Source organism: Ambystoma mexicanum, chromosome 10, assembly GCF_040938575.1.
Source record: "Ambystoma mexicanum isolate Mex_15411 chromosome 10, UKY_AmexF1_1, whole genome shotgun sequence".
Classification (NCBI taxonomy): domain Eukaryota; kingdom Metazoa; phylum Chordata; class Amphibia; order Caudata; family Ambystomatidae; genus Ambystoma; species Ambystoma mexicanum.
Genome location: NC_090932.1, coordinates 1,412,687,152 through 1,412,713,421, shown reverse-complemented (window position 1 = coordinate 1,412,713,421; position 26,270 = coordinate 1,412,687,152). Strand labels below are relative to the sequence as shown.

The following is a 26,270-nucleotide window of genomic DNA, read 5'->3' as shown; positions in this document are numbered from 1 at the left end:
GCCTGGCTACATAGAGCATGGAAAAAGAGGCTTACTGTTAAAGGGGGTTTTGTGCATCTAATGCCTTCTAGTAGTTGATTTGGAATATTACCATTTGTTCACTAGATTCTGAAGGGTAAGTTGACAGGAGCATATTATTACTACTATTAGGGTCTACATTGAGCGCAGACCTGGCTTTGGGAAGCAATGGAGCGCTTTTACAGTCATAGTGGGGAAGAAAACTGGTGGGTGGGGGAGGAAGGGATCTCCAAGCTACCTGGTGAGGCAACATTGGCAAGCGGGTAATAGTGTCATGTTGGTGCCGGATGGGGAGTGGAGGGTGTGTGGACCCCGGTGTTCGGGAGGAGCCATTCATTGAAGAAGAGGGCATTTGAGCAAGTACATCTATTTTACATTCATATAGTATGCATATAATACAAAGCAGTTTAATCTAGGGAGTGTGGCGGCTGTAAATGTGGCATATATTCCTCAACACTCGAATGCCAATGCAATAATGTGTTTCAGGTTCTACACTCGAAAATACTGGATGTGTTACTACTACTGCCAAACCCGTAATGAGGACCTACCCCTACCTGAGAGTAATTGTAAGATAAATGCTGCTTTCGTAAGTGCATCAAATAAAACAGTGGTCTTTTCAGGACATTTTAATTTGTTATTAGTCTTACAGCAAACAACGAACCTCTGCTGTTCGTTAAAGAAGCAGAAGTGAGTACGAGTTTTTTTCACTTCTCTAAAGACATCCATAAAATGTGTAGGCAATGCTAAAAAGAAACTATTATCACAGCAACCAGGCTGCCAAATGGAAGGTCTCTGGATTGAGATGTGCAATACTCCTAACATTGCATGTTAACTGCGCTGCATATAGCTTAACTCTTACGTCTTGGGCTATCGACTGCAGCACCAGATGATAGCAAGATTTGTCCAACTCATGTAGCATCCATACACGATTCCATAGATGACCTTGTGACTCTTAGGAGTTGGAAGGTAAGTGCACGCGAACATCCTATACCAAGTAACAGCACATTGCCTTGAGACCAGTCTTGAGAGTTCCTTGAGGAGAAGATTTGGCATTCTGGGTTTTCTTTTATTGCAAAAGGATCTATGTCCGAGGTCCCTCAAGATTGAAATATGTTTCAAGGTGCATGCGTTTAGGCCCCATTCTTGTGCCTCTACCAGCCGACTACTGTGATAAAGTCTTCTCCTCGCCTGTCAACATGACATCAGCCTGTTCAACTGCCTATGGCCAGTTTAGCAGCCCCCAGGTAATACTAAAGACCAGAAGAGATCTGTTGAGCAGCCCAAGACAGGAGGTGGCCAGAACCTGCTGGAGCAAAGCCAGGTGAACAGTGTGAGCCAAGAGGTGGAAGGTCCACAGAAGAGGCCCAAGCATGCCGAAGAAAGGGGAGTGCTGGAGCCGCACAAGCCCACAGGTGTGAGACACTGCTGGAATCGAGGAGTATCGAATGAAAAGAATAAACCCAAAACGAAGCCTGTTGGAGCACAGCTGACGGTAGAGGAGTAACTCCATGGAGACCGAGATTTGTGAGAAAACCCTTCAAGAAAGCATAATGCATGAAGACTGCCAAGGCGTGCCTTCCCCCACCCCCCCCGCCCCCATCCCTACCTAGGTGCATTTGACCATGTCACTTGCTTAGAAGGTACTTGAATGGCTGTCCCGGATTAGGTTCTCTACATTCCACTATTGGAGCAATTTGACAATCATTTTTCTCACAACCAGTGGATTCCCCCCCCACCCCCATCATATCCCCTCAGCCCCCAACACCCTTCTGTTCATGGCCACTGAACAGAGCAACATTCATGCATTGGGCTCATGCACACGCTCTGGAGTGGAGGACATCATTCCCATCAATTTGATGGTATTCCTCATAGATATGGAGATGCCAGGTAAACTGAAACGATGTGCTCAAAGTAACATTAACTCAATGATGAAATCTTTTTGAGCTTCCAGAAATTGTTCGTTTTGGTTGACATTAGACTGCCTTTCTTGACATTGACTGTTAAACCCAATTTGTACTTAAGGTGCAGCCTGTTTAGAGGGCCAGATATTTGTCAGATGTGTTCCCTCTTAAAAGCTACTCATCGAGACATGGGCAAACATGTACTGCATTTCTGCAAAGATGTGTAGCCACTACTGCTAGACCTTGCTAGATCTTGAATTGATAAGTGTAGCCACCATGTACATTCGTAGAAACTGTCTATTGCTCGAATACAATGACATACGAAAAAAACAGATATTTTGGATTGATTGTCATGTAATCTCGTTATAGCATTAAGGCACCCATAGCATGAAAAGCGGTCAATTTGAATTTGAGTCTTTGACAATCAGTTGAGTGATCCTATATCCAGAATGGGATTCAGTGCGTCAGCTTTTTTTGGTAGGAAGGAAGGAGCTGGAGGAAAAATGTCTGCCCCTCACTCCGTTAGATACTTCCTCTATTGCTAGAAGTGATTTTACCTCTTTCAGTAGTAAAGGTACATGTTTGAGAATATTTCTGGTTATTTTGTGTTTTTCGTTCGCTAATTTTAGAAATTCTGTGCAGTAGCTATGCTGAACTACCAGGGTGCTGTGCTTGCAGGTAATCTTTACAGAGTCTCTGTTTAGAGAAGGGTTTCCCTCTTCCTTAGGCACCATCGCATCTGCCTACACAATGGGTAGATTAAGATGACGTGCCCTGCTACCGCACTGGCTATCCCTGAAAGGACCAGTATTGGCTTTTAAGGTTTTATTTTCGTATGCCTTTAGTGTCACTATTGGCCTTGCAAGTTCCCTTTTCTATTTCACTTAGCTACTGCCTTTTCAGAGCTTGCTCTACAAATGGCATATCAATGTAAAAACCCAGAAGTGTGGAACCATGAATGCCACTGCAGACAAGCCTGTTAATATTTGCCTGCCTGCCTGCTGTCTTAGCACTGTCATGACTACTTTGGCTCATGGTGGTTGGGCCAATGCGGCATACATGTCTGAACTTCATCCCGTATCAGCTCTGGAAATACTTTGATGAGGTTTAACAACTCATCCCACGTCCTATAATAATATCTAACTGTTGAACTTTCAGTCAGTTGCAAGAAGATCTTTAGATGGCTACAATCTACCCTTCTGTGTACAGCTTCTTGTATTCTCTGTCTGGTGCATCATAGGAAGATGTGGACATTGCAAAGCTTTCTAGCAGTTTTAACTATAATGGGGGTTTAGCAGGCTGACCCCTTAGCATGAGGGCGATTGATACAGTTCATGTTATACTCTGGTTGAGAGATCTCACTGTTGCACTGCGAGTGTGGATTCTTTTCACCGTTCCCTAATCTGTGCAAGAGTAGGCAAAGAATGATTTTCAATTTGTATGGTACGGGATGTCTCTACCAATCAGTCACCTTCCTCTGCTCCTCTTGCATTTGAATGGGAGATCAGCTTGCTACTCTCCTTTGCATCGTATGGTGTATGATCATTGTTCAAAGATCGCATAGGGTGTTCCAAGAATGTTGTCGCATTATCATAAGGACATGAAATAGGATGTTCCTTCTTCTCTGGGGAATGCATTACACAATCCTCCCACATGCACTGCTCCTTGTTTCCCAAGTGTTCCCCGTCCTCAGAGAAATACTTCAGAGTATCTGCCTCAAAGATTACTCTAGCATGCATTCTTGCAATCTAACAATCTTAAATGGTATTTTCATATTGTCTTGTGGAGGTCTTTATCCTTTTGGAAAGGCTCTTTCCTACATATATCGGCTGAGGTTTTGTATAGACTCTTGAAATATAATTACTGCTATTGTTTCCGAGACCCTACAAACTTGTAGTCATTGGTTAAATGATAGTTAAATGACTAAAAGGGGTAATTTCTTGTACACTTTCTTATCCTACCTGTTTATTGGTGCTCTCTAAGAGCTCAACAATTCACTGTGTTTGAGCTTTGAGGCCAATATCAAAGCCTTTGATGTTAAATATTTGGCACCTATCTTTTTCAGCTTTCAAAAACAAAGTGTTCAACTCTTTCAATGTCGAAGGCCTGACTATTTGTCCACAGGTGGTGGAACTCCCAAAACATATCTTTTAGACTACAGTGATAAAAACCCTGAAATGCGTTTCAGCTCCAAAGGTATAGACTCATTCTCACTTTGGATCAGAGTACTGCGAAACATGTTTCAATGACAATTCAGACTGAGGTGGGCAGAGAACACTAGCTTATTTTGACCTGCTTTAGTGGTGGTTTTCCACTTTTACTGAGAATGGTGTACTTGTATGGGCTTTAAGAGAGATTGCTGGCCTAGAGGTGGTGGTCTTTACCCCTGCAGCGTATGTGTGCATTGGAATCATGCTCTCGATTCCCTTGTTTAAATGCCTCTGAGGAGTCTGTTCCTTGTACTAATTGAAAGACTGTATGCTCTCAAACTAATCGTCCTTGGAATCTCTTGCAAGGTGTGCATTTGGTTTTACCAGTATCCGGTGCAAAGTACTGGTGCAAATTTTGTATGGAAACATGATATATTTTTTGTATTCATAACTTTTAGTTTCATACATAAAAACAAACTTTACATTACAATCAATTAATTCTTTAAATTCTGATTCCTTTCCAAAATAATTTATTCATACATTTTTTCATTAATTATCGAGTGACAAAGCATCCATAAAATTGATTGCGGCACAAGTCAGCTGAGTATTAGTGCATGCAATCAAGTACGCCCATCACTCTACCATGTTATCATTCTGCGGCGCAAACTTAGAAAGATGCAGAGAACGTTGTGAGGAAATCACGGTGCATTCAATCATTTGATGTTTAACCGATTCCACAGAATTATTACAATATCGACAATGATTATCGAAAATGCGCGGGTCTCGCTTTAGCATTTGCATCTCTTTAGTCTTGTACATATTGAGACACAATCGCAGGAACTTGTCCCGATGATAGAGAGAAGGAAATTTATTCAGCTATTTTGGGATCTCATCAAGTTTATGTAATACAATTCCAAAATCAAGTGTTGATGTTAATTGTTTTCGTTTTTCATCATTCAGGATCCAGTTCCTGTGACGCAGTTTGTTTTTTGCAATTTGTGGTCTTGTCAGAATCGAGTCCAATGACACACCTGCATCTTCCATAATGAGAGACAATTTTGCAGCACAGATGTGCAGCAGGTCTGCCGATGGATGCCTCGACTTTATCTTCAGTATATCGTAAGATCGAGCCCCAGGGGTCAGTTGAATTTTGCGGAGGGTCGTTATGGCTTTCCACAAGACAGTACCGTAGAGCGACTCAATACCTAATTCGTAGCAAATTGCTGTTATTGATACATTTTGTGGTAATCTCAAAATCTTAAACCAGAATTTCCCCTACAGCTTTGACCAGACCTCACAGGAGACATTCCAGCCTGCTTCACTCCCAAATGAAATCGCGGTTACCACTTTCTGGCCATAGGATGTCAAGACTGGGCAGAAGGTGAATTTGCCGAAGGCGGCATGAAGTTTTGCTCCTTGCGTAGCAAATGTCTGCATACGGGTGAATAGATCTTGTGCCCACTCCCGTTTGCGTATTGAGGCATTAAACAATATGCCTAGATAACATATGCTATTTGTCGGTTCAAGTGGTTCATTTTTTATTCGCCAGATAAATTTGTTATTTTGCTTTGAGCTTTTTTGTCCCAACGAGATGATCTTTGATTTCCTGATATTAATTTGCAAGTCATTTGTCTCGCAATATCCTTGTAGGGCAGTGAGCAGTCTCTGGAGCCCAATTTGAGTGGTGTCTAGGAGCACAATGTCGTCAGCATAGATCGCCCAGCTTAATGGCTGACCATTTCTTATTGGTGGAAAAGACCTTGGCTCCTTTAAAGCAACAGGTAGGTCAGAGATGAATAATTTAAATAGCAAAGCCGCAAGAGGACAGCCCTGCCTCACCCATCTCTTGGTCTGAATTTCATCTGATAGCTCTCCCTGGGCGTTCAAGTGTACACAAATTGAAGTGTTAGAGTGTAAGGCTATTAAAGGTTGCAGCAATTCACTGGGACAATTCCAAGATTCCAATTTCGCCCACAGTCGATTCCGGTTTATACTATCAAAGGCCTGACTCAGGTCTATGAAGGCAATGAAGACTTTTTTCAGCCTCGCTTCATGGCATCTAGCTTTATTATATTTAGGAAGAGCAAATTTAGCTCTACTCCCACACCTTTAGTGAAGCCGGTCTGAGCTACATCCACCACAGCTGTATCTTCTGCCCAGCACGTCAGACGTCTCTGAAGAAACGAAGCAAAGACCTTACCAATAGTATCAAGAATGGCAATCGGGCGATAGTTGGAAGGATCGTCCCGATTGCCCTTCTTGAACACCAGAACCACAATCGCCTTCATCCACGACTCAGGCAAGACCTTCTCTATTGGAATTCTTTTAAAGAGTGCCACTTGCCTATACGGTGCTATTTGATTTAAGCATCACATTTGATATCCCATCTGGGCCTACTGCCCTTGAGTTCTTTAATTTATGAATAGCCCATTCAATATCTTCTTATGAATCTATGACATTCCAACTTACTGGGGTTACAGATGTCAAAAGGTGTGGTCAAACATCTCGGATCGTTGAAGACTGTCACAAAATGCTTGACCCATTTAGCACCGTTTACCCCATTTGACAATGCATAGGCATGTTGCAAGGAACCAGTATTTATAATTTCCCAAATGTGCCTGCTATCATTTTTCTACGATGAGGTGTAGCATCTTTTCCGCCTGTTCTTGATCTCGAATTGTATTAAAGGACTTCAACCAATTTCTGTATTTGAGTCGACGTTCTCATCAAAACAAGAGTCTTCCATTTTCGATTTTTTTAAAGAGTTTTAAATCGGTTCGAAGAACTTTCTTTGCTTCATTAATTATTGAACTGAAGGGATGTGTCTTTAGAATAGTATTGCTGTTGTGGATATTTTTTTTCACCGTGTATTGCTGCAACAAGCGAGTATAGTTAACCTCTGTATTTCCAGCAATTGTGCTAAGAAATTTTGATGTGATTTTTCTCACCTGGGCAGCACTTATTCGCACTGTTTGCTCTGTTATTTACAGTGATGTTTTCAATACATTTCAGAGGCAATTAAGAGGGACCTGGCCAAATCAAAACCACAGCATCATGGTCACTTTTACTTGTCCTTGTTACGAAAAGAGGTAATTTTAGCCAATGCGTTTTTTGAGGCCCAGATATAGTCCAGGGTCTTCTTACTCTCGCCACGCTGCCAGGTGTCTGCTGGTGGAATATGCCCACTGGTGCAGCCATTCAGCATTGTACATTCTCTCTAAGACAATTCATTAACCCAGCATTCACCTCTTTCCATTTGTGATGAAATACCATTTTTTTAAACCATGAGTAATTGAAATCACCACATATGATTTCAGGATCAGTGGATGATATTAGACAGTCATCAATCAGGGCAGTTACAGATGAGATAAATTTTGCCTCAGAGATCATTGCCGGGTTCTAATATATATTGATTAGCAGAGTCAGATGTGTTTTCGTTGTGCTTAAAGTACTGGTTTCAAGTGTAGTCGCTTGAACAAACATTAGGATTTAGGGATGATTTGATTTTCCACTCATCTGTTTTTAATCATCATGATCAGCCCTGAGAATGGACAGCAAAGAAAGTTTTTCCCTGCAGGGTTCAGGAGAACTGTATAGCCTTTGCAAACAGGTGGTTCACAGAGCCAAGTTTCTTGGAAACATACTATGGATATTGGTCTGATAGTTGCCACCTTTCCTGAAACAATTGAACAAAACCTCTAGTGTTCCATGACATCAATACATAGCAGGTCTCTTTATTACCAGCATTATGCTAGTGGATGTAGTGATGTTGACGTATGTAACTTGAGGGATTTTGGGTAGCATTTGTATTCAGCGGTGGTTTAGATTTAAGCTGGGTCCATAGCTCCTCTTTTTGTTCATTTAAGGTTTGGGCCCCTGTGTCATTCCTGTTCTGGCGCTTGATCTTCAACAAGCTGCAGTTCGAAACCAAAAAACAATAATTCGTCTTTTGCTTCTAGTATCGTCATTGCTTGCAGTCTTGATTTAGTATGTAAAGTAACCCAGTTGGAGCGATCTTCTGACATATATTCAACAACAGTTACATCATCTGATCTTAATGAGTTGGAATACTATGTAATAAGTTCAGTATGTTACCTCTATTCAGGTTGACATTTTTTTGTTCACTTAGGATGTTTTCAATTGGAATTCTCCATAGCCCACTCCCTTGCCTTTTATTTATTTTTTGGCACCAGTCATTTGTTTGCCTCTCGTGTTTCATTCGTTGCGCTATAGTTTGTTTAGGGTTTAGCTTCACGGTGGAATCATTTATTTTATGAAGCGTGTTGGCACAAGGCTGTCCGGCCTCAGAGTTCGGGATTGGTGGTCCTCATGGCCCACCATTTGTAGACCTGCAAGAATTCGATCTCTGGTAATGGATGAATAGGACATTTGCAGTGTTTGGAAACTTCAGTTTGAATTCATTATGCTCCTTCTCTGACCAAAATCCCATGGTTGGAATAAATATTACGGCCGAATGAGCGTATTGGGAAAAGTATGGACATCATATGGGCATTTAGTTGTACATAGGCCCATGTCCACGCCCACTTCAAAATGCAGGGAACAAGTTACCAACCTTCATATGGCAACCTATGTATAGCATCTTAATCTAAAACAGACTCATGCTGCAACTAAATGTGCTTTTGGTCTTTAATACTTAGCATCTCTGGAGCTCTGGTCTATTACACTTTCCCCACCTAACCTAATTTTTACACAATTACATGGAGAATTCAACTTAATGATCAGAGATTAACATCTACCCACCCACCCTTCTTTTCAACAGTGCACAGCATTGGCCAATTATCTCCAATTTGAACATGGTGCAAGATGACAAAAGCCCGACTGTGGTCAGATCGGCACGTCACAAACTCACATATCCATTTTCAGGTCTTGAAGGACACTCACATTGTAAGCACAATCAGTAGCTTACTCTTTATTGAGGCCAAGTGTGATCACCCCAATGATTGTTTTTTATTTGTTGTTAAGAGATTACCTAACAAGAAAGCAGACATTTTGAAGTCAAATGACAAGATTGCGGACCATGGAAAGAAAATAAAAAGGGACTTGGAATCACCAGCAGTTTCCTGGAGTAGTTGCTGTGAATCAGATCGCAAAAGATGATCTTCTTGGTGTAAATGTGTATGTTGCTAGATACCTACAGAGTTAATGTGCCCAATTCAATTATGTTTGCTTATGTAGACAAGACACATACACACATGACCTCTTGGCCATAGACCTTCTGGAAACGGACTTGTTGATGAAAACATCAATACAGACCTTCCTCGCAGACCGCATCCTCACAAAACTTGTACAAAATTCCTTCTGTATGCAAAAGCAACACTCAGAATCCCTTCTACAGGGGACAGTAGGGCACACTTTGAAGATTGACAAAGAACTAACAACAATGCTTTTTACATATGGTTCATCTTAGGAGTTGCACTCATTAATGCCTGTGCGGTTGGAATGGTATCTGTAATGAGTAATGAGTTAGTCATAGATATGCCCTTAACAGTTAAGGTAGTTTAGCACCTTATGGCCATCGCTCATTCACAATTATACAAATGCACTGGGACTCTGTACTCACATGGCGTGGCACCTCTGTGGCTTTCTTTGAGACACTGGTAAGATCATTCTTCTTGCTTACTGCTGGTTTACTGCCCAAGATATTCTTCTTCACCACCTTGAGGTCTCGGTTTTTTCCTGGAAGGTAACCATGCTTTAGAGATATAAGACTTGGGTTTGCATTCTTCCCTTCGAACCATTCCTCAGCTTCCAAAGTGGCTTCAGGACCGGCTGTATCCGGATACAAGTCATCTTGGAAAAGGTCTGACTGAAAGACAAAAGAAACATTGGAAGAAATTGGAAGTGGATTTATTGAACATTGAAATACCCTGACTTAAGGGGGTAGCACATTGTACAATGAAACATTTAAATCACAGCATTAAGTATGTAAAAATGACATCAAGATGCAAAGGTCGGACAAAAAAATCAGGTTCTCACAGCAAGCAACCCAGAATAAGGGAAGCCCCATGTTGCATTGAGGCAGGGCATTCCAGATCACAGAAGCCACGCTCAAGAAGGGGCAATCTCCAAGTTTAGGGAAAGACACTGTTGGCACAGTGAGGTACAACTTTCTTAAGGCTTTTAGGTTCTGAAGATTTGAACCCTAACAGGCCATGCAGGGACTGCCGATGCAATGCCCCATTCGCATTCCTCTGCCGAGTTCTGTAATTCTAATTACCAACTTTTATTTCATGTGAAAAACAACCAGTAGCCAGCACAGATAGCACAGAATGGAGCTAATGAGCTTGAAGCCAGACCAGGCTGACGCTGCAGAGTGGTCTGACAATTATTGAACAATCCCAGCGGGACCCATATGGGAACAGGACCCCCTGGTGACATATACAGGCCAGGTGCTAAGGACCCGTTAACATGCTTACGCACATGTTCGTACATTGAGATTATAAGAGCTTATTGTCTTAACTTGGGCCCAGTCATGTATAGTTTAAGGGACCTCAGGGATGCCCAGTCATCTAGACCAGAGCTCCAGAGATGCTAAGTATTAAAGACCAAAAGCACATTTAGTTGCAGCATGAGTCTGTTTTAGATAAAGGACATCAGGGATGTTTGAAAAGAAATCAGGACCTCTGGAATTGCTCTGGGCACCCTCCAGACTTCGCTCTTTGCCTGCTAAATCAGGCTTGGTCCCACACCAAAAGGGGCAATCCAGCCCGAACTGCTAGGTCATATCCGAGTGGTCGCGGAGGCGGTGTCGGTCTCCTCCTTCACCCTAAATGTTTCTCCTCATCTCCCACCACTCCTCTTCCCACCTTCTTCTCCTTCGAATTTCTCTATAAATCCTTCACTCACCCCCACGCTATCTCCTTCTTAATCATTTACAGACCCCCTAATCCCCTCTCTTCCTTCTATGATGATCTTGACCATCTTCTCTCCCTCATTTCTCCCTCCCCTACTCCTCTCTCTGTCCTTGGTGACTTCAACCTCCCTCTCTCTACCTCATCTCATCTCATCCCTCCCCTCTCCTCTTCTCTCCTCTCCTCTCCTCTCCTTACTCGACTCCAACCTCCTCTCTCCACTTCCAACACCCCCCCCCCACGCACTCCTCTGGCTCCACTCTCGAGCTCATCTTCCTCTCATCTCACTCTTCCTCCCCTGTTTCGTCCCTCCCCAACTATCTCTCTGACCACGCCCTTCTCTCCTTCTCCCTCAGCCCTCCTTCCACCTCTGTCCTCCCCCACTCGCTCATCTCCCTCCTTCTCACGTTGCGATCTTCGCAATTTCAACCCTTCTCTCTTCCTTGACTCCTGCACCTCCTATCTCCCCCCTCTCCCTCACTTCTCATCCCTCTCCGCTGACGACGCCCTTTCCCCTCTATCCTACTCTATATCCTCCAGTCTCGACCAACTCTATCCTCTCACTTCCCTCTCACCCTCTCGCAAACCTTCCCAACCCTGGCTCTCCTCTCACCTTCAGTCAATGCGTCGCCTCCTCTGTCGCTTTGAAATATGCTGGCTCAAATCTCCTTCTCTGGCTAACCAATCCTCATACTTCTCTTATCACTCTCTCGATGACTCCTGCCTTACATCTGCCAAGCGCTCCTTCTACTCTAACCGCCTCCACTCACATGCTTCTCACCCCCGCCGTATCTTCCAGACCCTCTCTCGTCTTCTCTCCCCTCCTACCTCTGACCCTTCAACGAACTCCCCCCTCTCTCCCTCTGACTTTGCCAACTTCTTCTCCTCCAAAATTCTCTCTCTTCGCCAGACCATCCTCACCTCTCCTTTTCCCCCTCCCGCCCACCCCTCCCTTCCCACCTCTGCTACTATGTCCACTTTCTCTCCTATCACCCCAGCCAGTGTCTCCGATCTCCTGTCCAAAACTCACCCCACTGCTTCTCCCTCTGATCCTATCCCCACCTCCCTCATCCCCAAAGTCTACCCCGTCCTTATCCCCTACCTAACCACCTTCTTTAACATCGGTCTCTCCTCTGCCTCCTTTCCCTCAGCTTTCAAACACGTCACCATCATCCCTATCCTGAAAAAGCTCTCTGCTATCCCTCTTCTCACCTCCAATTTCTGACCAATCTCCCTTCTCCCCTTCATCTCTAAGCTCCTTGAGTGCCTATCATACTTTCAACTCTCTTCCTTTGCTTCTTCAAGCTCCCTCCTCCCCCCTCTCAGTCTGGGTTCCGCCCTAAACACTCCACTGAGACTGCCCTCACTCACGTACTCAATTCCCTCCTCTCTGCACGCCATGCCAAACAATCCTCACTTCTAATCCTCCTTGACCTCTCTGCTGCTTTTGACACTGTTGACCACCCATTACTTCTCAGCACTCTGTCCTCCTTTGGCTCCAAAGGCACTGTCCTCTCCTGGCTCTCCCCTTACCTCTCCAAACAATCTTTCACGGTCTCCTGGGGTGGCTGTACCTCAGACAGCCTCCCCCTGAGCTACGGAGTCCCACATGGTTCTGTACTTGGACCCTTTCTCTTCTCTCTCTACACCTCCCTTCTCGCCCCTGTCATCTCTTCCTTCGGCATCTCTCACCACTTCTACGCTGATGATATCCAACTCTTCCTCTCCTTCTCTTCATTCACTGCTGACCTCCACCACACTCTTTCTTCCTGCTTCACGGCCATAAAAAACTGGATGTCTTCCCACTTTCTTTCCCTTAACACTGACAAGACGGCAGTACTTTTCTTCCCTCCTAACACCACCTCCCCATCCCCTCCCCCTTTCATCTACTTTCCCCCTTCCAATCTCCCCATCTCGTCCCACGCCCGCAATCTTGGCCTCCACCTGGACTCCTCTCTCTCCTTTTCTAACCACATCTCCCTAACCTCTCGTGCCTGTCGGCACCACCTGTTCAACATCCGCAGGATCCGCTCCTCCCTCACCTTCCACGCTTCTAAACTCCTAATTTCCTCCCTTATTTTCTCCCGCCTTTTCTACTGCTCCTCTCTTCTTTTTGGTCTCCCCGCCTCTCACCCGACTCCCCTAAAATCCCTCTACCACTCCTCCATCCGTACTCTATGTCTTCTCGGCCCTCTGACTCTATCTCTGCCTCTGCCTCTCTCTCTCTCTCTCTCTCTCTCTCTCTCTCTCTCTCTCTCTCTCTCTCTCTCTCTCAACTTGGCTGGCTTCCCTTCCTCTCAACAGAAATTTCAATTCCTCTGTCTTGTCTATAAATCTCTCCATGACCTCACCCTCACCCCCCCCCATCTCTCTTCCCTCCTCTCATTTTACCATCCCTCCCCTTCTCTCCGGTCCGCTGATCTCTACCTTCTGTGGGATGTATTTACCCATGCATCCGGGCCCTACCTCAAAACTGTGCAGTACTGGCATTGAAAACATCATAATGGCCAGAGCTCCCCAGAAAATGCACAGGAAAATCCCATTTTGCCTATATTGTGAGTTCAGAGATGCAATGCTGATTGCCAAAAACAAACCCATACTGTTGGGAATTCATTTTTCTTGAATGTCAAATATGGCAAAATCATGGGCACAGAATTACTTTACTGCAGAAACACACCAATGCCATGTCCTGAACATGGACAATCTACTCCATATAATATCACTTGCTGAAAGGAATCAATCTAAAAAAAAAATCCCAAGGATGGATGCACTAACCACAAAATCCTGATGGTGGCGCTAGCGGTCTAAACTCTGACAGGAGAGCTGTCTTGCAAACTGCATGAGTGCAAAGAAAGGGGTCTTATTTCATCAAAGGTTCAAAGGGGTTGCCTGTCCTGAGAACTCTTAACACTTCAGAACTCAACACAAGAAGCCAGGAAATAACAGGGTTCTGTTAATTAAATGCAAAGTGGCCCCCTGGCCTCCTGATGTGAGCTTGCCAGACACCACACAAAGGACCCTTTCCTCTGAAAGGAATATGTTAATTCTGGATGTTTGCTGTCAACAAAGATCTGCCAGCCAGCAGAGATCTGTGACTGACCCACCCAAGTCTTGGAGGCGGACTTCAACACTCTGAGGACTGAATTGAAAGTAAAATATATATTTTACAAAAACACTGATAACTCTTTGGAATCAAATGACAGAAATGTATAACTTTGAGAGCTTTAATTTAAAAAATGTACCTTTAATTCAAGCCTAAACTCGAATTTGTGTGATGTTCTGGGGCAAAACCCCATTGTTTATTAATATTACAGACTCCCTGTTTCAGCTAGACAAACGAAAATGCATTAACTGTGAAATATGTCTTTTATTATCAAATATAGAATGTGTGCAATCTGACAGAGGAGTGTCCTATCTGCAAGCCATAAAATGACATCCCTCTGACTCACAGTTCATTCCCCAATCAAGGGGAGGAATGAAAGCTGGACCAATGACAAGTGAGAGGGGCAAGTCTAGTGATGCTAGAACACACCCACATTCTAAACACATAAAAGCAGACAGACAGGACAGATAGAGACCTTCAAATTCCATCTGCAGCGGGACGCTCTGCCGGAAAAATCCATACTTTACCTCCATCAAACCTCCAGAGAGCCAAACTAGAGACTTCAATCTATCCAGAACTAGAGACCAGACCAGAGGGAGAAAGCAGTGCTGTACCCAGAGAGAAAGCAGTGCTGTGCCCAGAGAGAGACCCGAGCCCAGTCCAAAACCCTGACCAGATCCATGGCGAGGCCCATTTCACTCAAGAATATAGTGTGAGTACCTAGAAAACTGTGCAGAACCAATCTCTTAGTTAAAATAATATAATTCAATCTATTTAATCTAAGTAGAACTGCCTCCTAACTGTCACCTGTCATTTGTAAAGCTGTCACTTGTCATTTTCTAGTCGCAAGCTGCACTTGTCTTTTCAAATCTGAAAAACGACCTTCACAAAATCGCTCATATCTCCGCAACCGTTTGTGCTAGAGATTTGCCCCTTATAGTTTTACCGCAATCGCGGAACACGCATCCGCGAATTTTGCCGCGATTTGCAAATTTCTCCACATGTAAAATCAGCTGCTGCTTGCCTTCCATTTGCCAGAAATTCGTTTAACCTGCTAACTATCCCTGCCTCATTGCTAGTGTGAGCCTGGACTAATATTAACTAGATACCACTCACCCTGAACCTCTGAAAGGGAATTAAAAAGCATTTCCAGCATATTTCTCATCCATTGCTAGCACATATCAAAGCATTTGGGCCTGTGTTTTCAAAACTCCTATCTGTTTTCTGTAAGCTTGCTGGGATTGAACTGAATCACATTTGATTGCATTTCTGAGAACTGTGTGCTTCCTTCCATTTCCTTGCATTGCATCAAGGGGGGGGAGGGGATTGCCAGAGAAATGTGATTACCTTGTTTGTTGAAATCATATTGAGTATTTTCTGTATTGCAATTTCATTCAACATTACATCCATTTGAACTCTATAAGGCATTCTCTACCACATTATACTTCTGTACCTATTTACCAGTGTGCTACCTTATCCATTTCATCTCAACTCCTTAGTAATTATAAAGAAGTGTGCTAGTGCCAGATTCTCTGTTGTTAATCTGTATCATATCAGATTAAGTGTGATAGTCAATTATTAATTTATTATAAAGTGTGATATATACATCTCTTGTTTAAATTATCAAATAAACCTTTTAACTTGCAAAACAGAACTACTTCTTGGCTCAGTGGGGTCAGGGGGATTCCAAGAGAGGGGTGTTATATAGGGGTAGTCATCCAGAACGCATGAACTGGACCTAAAGATATATCAATAAGGGTTTTCATTCAGTATTATAGACTAGGCGTTGACTTAGCTGTAGTGTTGAATTGAATCCTCTTACACTTCTCACAGTACCCCCCCCACCCCTTGCGCCGCCTCGCGCTTCCGCTCCTTCCAACTCCTGGCCCCTCTCCACTGGAACTCCCTACCTCTCTCCATCCGCTCCTCTTCCACCTACTCATCCTTCCGCTCCTCCCTGAAATCCCTTCTTCTCCACTCCCCTCCCTGACTCTCTCCTTACCCCCCTCCCCCCTCCCCAAACCCTTACCCCACCCCTCACTCACCTCCCACTGCCCTCACTGGACACTGCCACCTAGAGGGCATGCGGCCACCTGGGATTCTCCCTCTCCCCCTACTCGCCCCCCCCCCCCCCCCCCCGTCTCCCACCCTGCTAGCATTGAACCGGATTCTCATACCCTTAACCTTCCCCCTCCCCCTCTCTCCCTCCTCCTCCCCTCCCCCGAGTAAATTGTTCCATATACTGTACTTCTGGTTTGTTTCATGTTTGTAATAAGCTTCTTTAAATTTTGTATCTTGTTGTTACAGTGTAAAGCGCTTTGGTGTAAAGCGCTATATAAATTCAATAAACATAAACATATCCCTTCTGCAGGAGAGCTCAAGCATCCCCACACATGTTTCGGCCTTGTTGGACATCAGCAAGGAGTAGCTTGGATCTCATTTGCATTTATCTGGGCAATGTCCCAAACAATTATTATTCAGCCAGATTTGCACAAATCACTAAAAGAAAGTAGGTCATCAATATCTGCTGTAGAATCAATGAAGAAACTGATGCAATGCTACTGACTTCACAATCTGGAAGAAAAATGATAAATCACAGAATTCAAACATAGCACCAGCTAAGCAAATGCTGGTCATGTTTTAAAGCAAAAGTGTGACATTTCTGAGGAATTGAAACAAATGGGTGGTTTAATTTGAACCATAGAAATCATATACCCCATAATGGTTTTGGGAAACTAATGCATTCTCCACCTGTACAATGAGGTTTCATTATCAATCTGCTTTCCAGGCCCATCAAAGCATAGCTCCTAGGCATTTCACGTCCTCAGTTGCACACTGTTGTGCTCCCCATTGTGGTTTTAATCCTGGGTTGCGGTCCACTGTTTTTCACATTGGTGTGGCTACATGGTATTGAAAACAAATGAGCTCTTTAATCCACCTACAGCAATCCAAATTCACATACCTGTTTGGAAACAAATGCAGTATCCGCCCATTGAAATGTTTCCCTATTCTCTGGCCATGCCCACCAAAGCGTGGCTCTCGTGCAGCTCTCCTCCTTTGTTGTGCCCTTCAAGGCTCTGCACCACCAACACCAATAGCAATGATGAAACTGCAGCAATTCTCATCCAATCCGTAGTTCTACTTACACATTTTCCTTTCTATCACAGACACGGTGCAGTCGTCGCTTTCAGTGATGTTTGTATCTTATCAGAGTTGTTCAGTGTTATTTGTGCCATGTAGCAAGGATTTGATATGCATCCTGTTATTGATTTTTTTTTCAGCATTGGTTAAAATGTGTCATAATTGGCATCACTGACATGTGCCGCAGCATCTATTAATTTGCCTTAGAAATACCTGGAGGCAGAAGTGTACCAGAAAAACTAGTGGAACTCACACTGATGAGTGTGGGAGCATGAAGCCAAACATGTGGTAAAGGAAAGGCAGACGTGTAGCTAAGGGGCAAAATGGGAAAAAGAAGGGGTCCTCAGACTGGTTTTAAGGTTGTACTCTTTGGATGAAATAGTTGTATGGGATACATTACTCACCGTAATCGGATTTCTGATGCTTGTATCTGCTTAGATTCACATGCTGTGCATAGGCCGACATCTAGTGGAAGCTGCAGAGTATTACAGTTTGTTTTTCAAAACTCGAAAATGGGCGTAGACACAGGGCGTGCCAGTAATACTATCCCTAGTGTGACGTCCACTGTACCCATGATCCCTCATGCGTCTAGGACCCTCAGATTGTATTTTTTCTGACATGAGGTAGCATGAGGAGTAGCGCGAGTACAGATAATCCAAGCAGATAGCTAGAAAGTTAAGACTACAAGCATCTACGTGCCTTCTCTCAGAGGGGAGTCGCATGTGAATCTGAGCAGATACAAGCATCAGAAATACGATTACGGTGAGTAATGTATCCCTTCTGAGGCTTGTGGAATCTGCTTAGATCACATGCTGTGCATAGATTAGCAAGCAGTACCTGAAGGAGGTGGGATGTGAGAAGGGTCATGAGCAAATAAATGTCTTAGAACCGCTTGTCCCACTTGTGTATCTGTCTTGGAATGGGTGTCAATGCAGTAGTGCTGAGTAAAAGTGTGAATAGAGCTCCAAGTAGCTGCTTTGCAAATGGTGTCAAGGGGTACATTTGCAATGAAAGTGTCAGGCTGAGAGGTCCTGTATCCGCGGAAGCTGCTGAACCCCCGACAATCCCCCTGAGATGTATTTCCCAGAACTAGTTTTCAATACAGCTCTGTAAACTACACCCCAAAGGGAAAGGGGGAATGGGACAACAAAACAACACCAGGCAGACTGCGTCAAGGCTAATCAGTGCTGAACCTGCAGAGGATAAAGAATAACATATACACTTTCTTAATTCACTTACTTAACCTTATGAATGGGAAGTAATTAATCCTTAACTAATAATTGAGAATCCTACCTGGTTCTTCTCTTGAAATTTCTTAGAGAAGCGGATAAGAAGCTGAAAATCTCTCTTACTTGCGATACTAGAAATTCCCAGCAACTTCTTACATTAGGCAAAACTGGAAGTTTTAGTTCTTTGTTTGTCTTTTTTCCAACTTGCACTGGTAGTTCAATTAGATTGTCTTTAAAATGTTCTTTCTTGTAATATCAAAACTTTTCAAACTATTTATAATTATCTTGAGTCTTTGAATCCTTGAAGAAAGAGGAAAAAACGTGCTAACTGCACACGCAGGTTATTTCCATTAATCGTTGAACTTCACATAGAAATCTTCCTGGTTGAAGAACACGCGCAAACGGATGAAGACGCGCGATCCAAGTAATCCACACGCGCAAAAAATCCACACGCGCAACAATTCACACGCGCAATGGTCCACACGCGCAATAATATTCTCCTGCGAGACACGCGAAATAAGAACACCCGCGCTATTGAGTTCAAAAGCAACGAAGTGATTGTCACGCGCAAAATTACTCGCGATGGAAAAAACACGCGCACTCACAAGGCACGCGACGAACAGATTCTCGCGCTTAAAATCACACGCGCTTTGTATTTCACACGCGCTTTGTACACACGCGATAAAAATCACACGCGCTTTATATTTCACACGCGAATTGTATTTCACACGCGCATTGTACACACGCGATAAAAATCACACGCGCATTGTATTTCACACGCGCTTTATATTTCACACGCGCTTTGTATTTCACACGCGCTTTGTAGTTTTCACGCTGCGTATAGCTTTTGGCGAAAAGGATCTCTCGCGCAATAAAACACACGCGCTTTTAAAATGGCACGAGACCAACCTCTGCTCGCGCTCGGAATACAAACGCTAGAAAGCACGCGCTCACTTGAATACGCACGTTACAGTCAAAATCTCGCGCTAAGGAACACCGCACTGGAAACACAAGCGCACACCGATAGTTCAATTGTTTTAGTTGAAACACTACTTTTAACGAATTTTCAAGGAGACTGTATTTAAGATGAACAGATTTACAGTAGAAATAAAGTCACTTATCTCCTTAGCGAATTCACAAAGATTTCCTGCCTTTTCCTATCTTCCAAAACGAATTCCTGCCAGCTGAAGACTTCTCCTGAACCCCCAAGAAAGTAGCCGCTCAACTGCTGAGATCTGAAGGATAAAATCCACCAGGCCTAATACTAAAGCAGGAGCAGCCACTGAACACGTCCTCTCAGATGGGGTTTTGATGATGAAAGGCACAGAGTGACAGTTTAGAATGTTCATTGTTGTTCAGCATTGTCTTCTAGCCAATCAGAGCTGTCACTGTGAGGCTCCATCTTGCCTTGGGTCAGAACCAGGATTCTGAATCATCAAGTTAAGGCCTAACCAACTATAATGGAAAACTTCCCACCCACACAAAGCTAATCTGAAAAGGATAAATAATGAAAAGGAAACTTGAATAAGAGAAGGAAACCTGACAGTACCCCCCTCCTAATGCCCAGTCTCTGGGCCTATCTTGTGTGGGTATTTAGCGTGAAACTTAGCAACTAAACGGGGGGCATGTACATCAACTGAATCTTCCCAAGAGCGTTCCTCCGGTCCATATCCCTCCCAATCAATCAAATACTGCAATCTTCCCCTCACTTTCCTAGAATCCAAAATTTGTTTAACCACAAATTCCTCAGATGAATCCTCCAAAATCACAGGGGAAGGTGGTGTTCTGAATCTAGCTCCTGAACAAACTGGTTTTAAAAGACTAACATGAAAGGTAGGATGTACCTTCAACTGCTTGGGTAATTTCAATCGTACTGCCACAGGGTTGATGATTTTCTCTACCTCAAAAGGGCCTACAAATCTTGGACTGAACTTATTCTTCCCCTTAATTTTCAGGTATCGGGTAGAAAGCCAAACTAAGTCTCCCACCTTATATTCAGGACCAGTTTTTCTTCTCAAATCGGCATATCTCTTATATTTCAACTTATTTTCTCCCAGAACCTTTTTTGCTCTATCCAAGTTATTTTTCATTATCAACAAGCGATCTTCCACTCTAGGATTCCCTGAATCCTCCTCCAACACCTCAAAACTCAGAAAGCGAGGATGAAACCCACGACCCAACAAGAAAGGGGACATAGAAGTAAATCTTTGTTTTAACTCTTGAAAAGCCTTTTCTGCTTCAAGGTCCCAGTCAAATTTCACTCCTTTTTTCAAAAGTCTCGTTATAGGAGCAACCAGTCGAGAAAAACCTTCTATAAATCTCCTATAAAAATTGGCAAACCCTAAGAAACTTTGTATTTCCTTAACCTTAGTAGGAGGGGGCCATTCAAGAACGGCTTGCACCTTTTTAGGATTCATTTCTAAACCCTTAGGTGAAATTATAAAACCTAAAAACTCCACAGAATCGGTATGGAATTGACTTTTTTCCAATTTGGCAAACAAATGATTTTCTCGCAATTTTTGTAACACCAAGCGCACATGTTTCTGATGTTGATCTAGGTCAGAAGAGAAAATCAAAATATCATCGATATAAACGACAACAAAAATATCCAAGAATTCTCTAAAAACCTCATCAATGAAAAATTGGAAAGCCGCTGGAGCATTACATAGACCGAATGGCATAACTTGATATTCAAACAGCCCAAATCTGGTCTTAAACGCTGTCTTCCATTCGTCCCCTTCCTGCACACGTACAAGATGGTAAGCTCCTCTCAGATCTAATTTAGAGAAAATATTTGCTCCTTGTATTTGATTAAGCATTTCTGAGATGAGAGGAAGAGGATACCGGTTCTTAATAGTGACTTTATTAACTGCTCGATAATCTATGCAAGTTCTAAGCGAGCCATCCGGTTTTGGTACAAAAAATAAAGGAGAGGCCGCAGGTGACTTAGAATGACGAATAAATCCTTTGGCCAAATTTTCCGACAAATATTCTTTTAAATAATCATTCTCTTTCTCAGTAAGAGCATATACCCTACTACTAGGCAAAATTGTTCCTGGCTCCAGTTCAATTTTACAATCAAAGGATCTATGGGGTGGTAATTCTCCTGCCACTTTCTCATCAAATACGTCCCAGAAATCTTTGTAACACTGGGGAAGTTGACCCACTACAGCTCCCACATCATGACCTCCAATTCCAGTCTCAGCCAGAAAACTAGATACAGAATTACTTTGTTTTACCTCTTCCTCTAAGAGACTTCCTGAAAAGCAATTCTCTTTACAAAAATCGGATTGCATGTCAATTGTCCTAGCACTCCAATCAATTAGGGGATTATGAAGAGTAAGCCAAGGCATGCCTAAGATAATCTTCAACAAAGGGGCATCAATTAACTCAAATGAAATTATCTCTCTGTGACCTCCTGATAACTCCAAAGTTAAAGAACCAGTTCTATGAGTAATAGGACCAGAAGATAAACATGTACCATCAACAGCCCTAGCCTGCTCTACAACCTCCTTCAGAATAATTGGAATTCCCAACGATTTGGCCAGACCCCAATCCATGAAATTCCCAGTCGCACCAGAGTCAATCATTACAGGACCATTTCCCTTACACTCCAAATCAAAAAATAAGGATACATTTATGGTTATATGAGGAACCGCTGTCTGCACCGTATTGGCGATCTGTTGTACCTTGACTGCTGAGGAAGAAGTCTTCTTGGGAGTGTAAGGACAGTTTCCTAAAAAATGCCCACCTCTTCCACAGTATAAACACAAATTATTCTCTCTCCTCCTAGTCTTTTCCTCCACTGTTAACGGGCCTCTGATTCTTGGAGATGAATTATTCCCTTTGGGTCTACTCTCTATTTTGGGTCTATCTACTCTAAGTATAGACTTTACATCACTCTGACCATGACGTCTCTCTGCCTTCCTTTCACTCAAACGGAAATCCAATTGAATAACCAAATCAATCAGACCTTCACAAGTAGGAGGGCGTTCAACTACTCCAGACAAGGCATCCTTTAACTCATCTCTAAGGCCCCGATAAAACAACGAGGCTTGTTTAGCCTCGGGCCACTTGCTTTCTAACACAAGTGACTTAAATTGTGTTATATAAGCAATCAAGTCTCTATTACCTTGTTTTAATTCTAAAAGTTCACCATCCACTTCCAGAGATAGCTGTCTTCTATCAAACATTTTTCGGAATATCTCTAAAAAGTTGGTATAATTTTCTAAAACCGCACTCTTTTGACTCACCAACAACCCAGCCCAAGCAGATGCTTCCCCAGAAAGATATGACAACATAAATGTTATCTTAGAAGCATCCGATGGAAATAATTCTGGTCTACTCATAAAATGTAATTCACATTGTGTTAAAAACACCCTAAATCTCTTGGAATCCCCATGATAACGTTCTGGGGACGCCAAAGGCACTGGCATAATTATACTCCTTACCCCTTCTGCCACTGTAGGCGCCCGTTGTATGTGTGGTAACTGATCTTCTCTTTCTAACTCTGGTGGAGAACCTGCGCCCCCTGAAACCTCATCCTCTCTCCTTTCTCCCCTCTGTTGAATTTGTGTAACTTTAACACTTAAGTCATCCACCTTTTGACTAAGTAAATCATTCTCATCCCGAGAAATTTTCAACTCCTCCCGTAACTCCCTAATCAAAGATCCTAACATCTCCATGGATTCGTCGGGGTTCATGACAGCTCGGGCGGACTAAATTATTGGCCTTTCATTCTGTCAGGCTGAGAGGTCCTGTATCCGCGGAAGCTGCTGAACCCCCGACAATCCCCCTGAGATGTATTTCCCAGAACTAGTTTTCAATACAGCTCTGTAAACTACACCCCAAAGGGAAAGGGGGAATGGGACAACAAAACAACACCAGGCAGACTGCGTCAAGGCTAATCAGTGCTGAACCTGCAGAGGATAAAGAATAACATATACACTTTCTTAATTCACTTACTTAACCTTATGAATGGGAAGTAATTAATCCTTAACTAATAATTGAGAATCCTACCTGGTTCTTCTCTTGAAATTTCTTAGAGAAGCGGATAAGAAGCTGAAAATCTCTCTTACTTGCGATACTAGAAATTCCCAGCAACTTCTTACATTAGGCAAAACTGGAAGTTTTAGTTCTTTGTTTGTCTTTTTTCCAACTTGCACTGGTAGTTCAATTAGATTGTCTTTAAAATGTTCTTTCTTGTAATATCAAAACTTTTCAAACTATTTATAATTATCTTGAGTCTTTGAATCCTTGAAGAAAGAGGAAAAAACGTGCTAACTGCACACGCAGGTTATTTCCATTAATCGTTGAACTTCACATAGAAATCTTCCTGGTTGAAGAACACGCGCAAACGGATGAAGACGCGCGATCCAAGTAATCCACACGCGCAAAAAATCCACACGCGCAACAATTCACACGCGCAATGGTCCACACGCGCAATAATATTCTCCTGCGAGACACGCGAAATAAGAACACCCGCGCTATTGAGTTCAAAAGCAACGAAGTGATTGTCACGCGCAAAATTACTCGCGATGGAAAAAACACACGCGCACTCACAAGGCACGCGACGAACAGATTCTCGCGCTTAAAATCACACGCGCTTTGTATTTCACACGCGCTTTGTACACACGCGATAAAAATCACACGCGCTTTATATTTCACACGCGAATTGTATTTCACACGCGCATTGTACACACGCGATAAAAATCACACGCGCATTGTATTTCACACGCGCTTTATATTTCACACGCGCTTTGTATTTCACACGCGCTTTGTAGTTTTCACGCTGCGTATAGCTTTTGGCGAAAAGGATCTCTCGCGCAATAAAACACACGCGCTTTTAAAATGGCACGAGACCAACCTCTGCTCGCGCTCGGAATACAAACGCTAGAAAGCACGCGCTCACTTGAATACGCACGTTACAGTCAAAATCTCGCGCTAAGGAACACCGCACTGGAAACACAAGCGCACACCGATAGTTCAATTGTTTTAGTTGAAACACTACTTTTAACGAATTTTCAAGGAGACTGTATTTAAGATGAACAGATTTACAGTAGAAATAAAGTCACTTATCTCCTTAGCGAATTCACAAAGATTTCCTGCCTTTTCCTATCTTCCAAAACGAATTCCTGCCAGCTGAAGACTTCTCCTGAACCCCCAAGAAAGTAGCCGCTCAACTGCTGAGATCTGAAGGATAAAATCCACCAGGCCTAATACTAAAGCAGGAGCAGCCACTGAACACGTCCTCTCAGATGGGGTTTTGATGATGAAAGGCACAGAGTGACAGTTTAGAATGTTCATTGTTGTTCAGCATTGTCTTCTAGCCAATCAGAGCTGTCACTGTGAGGCTCCATCTTGCCTTGGGTCAGAACCAGGATTCTGAATCATCAAGTTAAGGCCTAACCAACTATAATGGAAAACTTCCCACCCACACAAAGCTAATCTGAAAAGGATAAATAATGAAAAGGAAACTTGAATAAGAGAAGGAAACCTGACAGAAAGCCAGAGTGGCCCCAATGCCTCTTGTAGAGTGGGCTCTCGGCGTGAAAGGCAGAGTTTGTTCAGAAAGGGAGTAACACAGCTGGATACAGTTAATCCACTTAGAGATGGCACCTTTAGAGACGCGATCCCCCCCCTCTCTGCCTGTAGCTACGGAGACAAACAGCTGGTCTGTTTTCCTTAGCAGTCTGGTCTTGTTTACATAGTAGAGGACCGCCCTACGCACATCTGGGGTGTGTAATTTCACCTCAGCCGAGCTTTGTGGATTTTGGAAGAAAGCTGGAAGCTCGATGGACTGGTTCACGTGGAATTTGGAAATAAACTTAGGTGAGAACCTAGGGTGTGTGCGTAAAACCAGTTTATCTTTATGGACAGTAAAGAAGGGATCTTGCACTGACAGAGCCTGAATTTCACTGACCCTTCTTATAGATGTTATTGCTACTAAGAAGGCTGTCTTATTATATAGGTGTTTGAGACTGCTTTTATGCATGGGCTCGAATGGGGGGCCCATGAGTTTAGCTAGCACCACGTTAAGGTCCCATCCTGGTGGTGGGTTTGAAATAGGAGGGTGAAGTCTCTTTACTCCTTCCATGAAGGCTTTAAGCACTGGTACTTTCCACCACGACACCTTGTTATGGGAAGTGGTGTATGCCGACAGAGCTGCCAGGTGCACCTTCAGCGAGTTAAAAACCAGTCCTGCATCCAGCAGGTGGAGCATGTATGTAACAATAGTGGAAGGAGTGCAATCAACTGGGTTGATTTGTTTATTCTGGCACCAGATAACGAATCTCTTCCATTTGTCAAGGTAGCAGTGCCTCGTGTTTGGTTTCCTAGATTCTTTTAGGATGTCCATACACCTCTGTGGTAAATTGAGATGACTATGACCTCAGGAGCCATGCTGCCCGGTTCATTGAGTTGGGTTGAGAATGCACTGTTTGACCTTGGTGCTGGGACAGTAGGTTGTACCAGGCCGGAGGTTTGATAGGTTCGCACACCGCTATTCTGCGTAAGTGTGGGAACCAAGCGTCATTGAGTCTCTGTTCATCTTGTTGACCACCTTCCTGATGAGGAGTTAGTGGAAAAGCGTACGCAAACATTCCTGACCAGTTCATCCACAGGGCGTTCCCCTGGGAGTCTGGTTGGGGGAACCTGGATGCAAATCCTGGGCATTGTCTGTTTTCGCTTGTGGCGAATAGGTCTATAGTGGGGAAACCCCACTGAGAGAAGATATCTTCTACGACTTCTCTGTGTAGACACCATTTGTGTTTCTCTGGGAGGGGCTCTCTGCTTAGAGCATCCGCTAGAGAATTGAGATCCCCTGGAACATGTTGCGATGACAGGAAGATGTTCCG

The 26,270-nt window shown here is 43.4% G+C and overlaps 1 protein-coding gene across 1 annotated transcript in view; it reads right to left on the bottom strand.

Annotated features, from left to right (window-relative positions):
- The window catches only part of CORO1C (coronin 1C), a 513,234-nt gene that overhangs the window by 1,244 nt on the left and 485,720 nt on the right, over positions 1-26,270 (bottom strand). Inside the window, exon 10 of the mRNA XM_069619459.1 lies at positions 9,651-9,896. Within this exon, the coding sequence (XP_069475560.1) occupies positions 9,651-9,896 (246 nt within the window). The remainder of the gene's footprint in view (positions 1-9,650; positions 9,897-26,270) is intronic.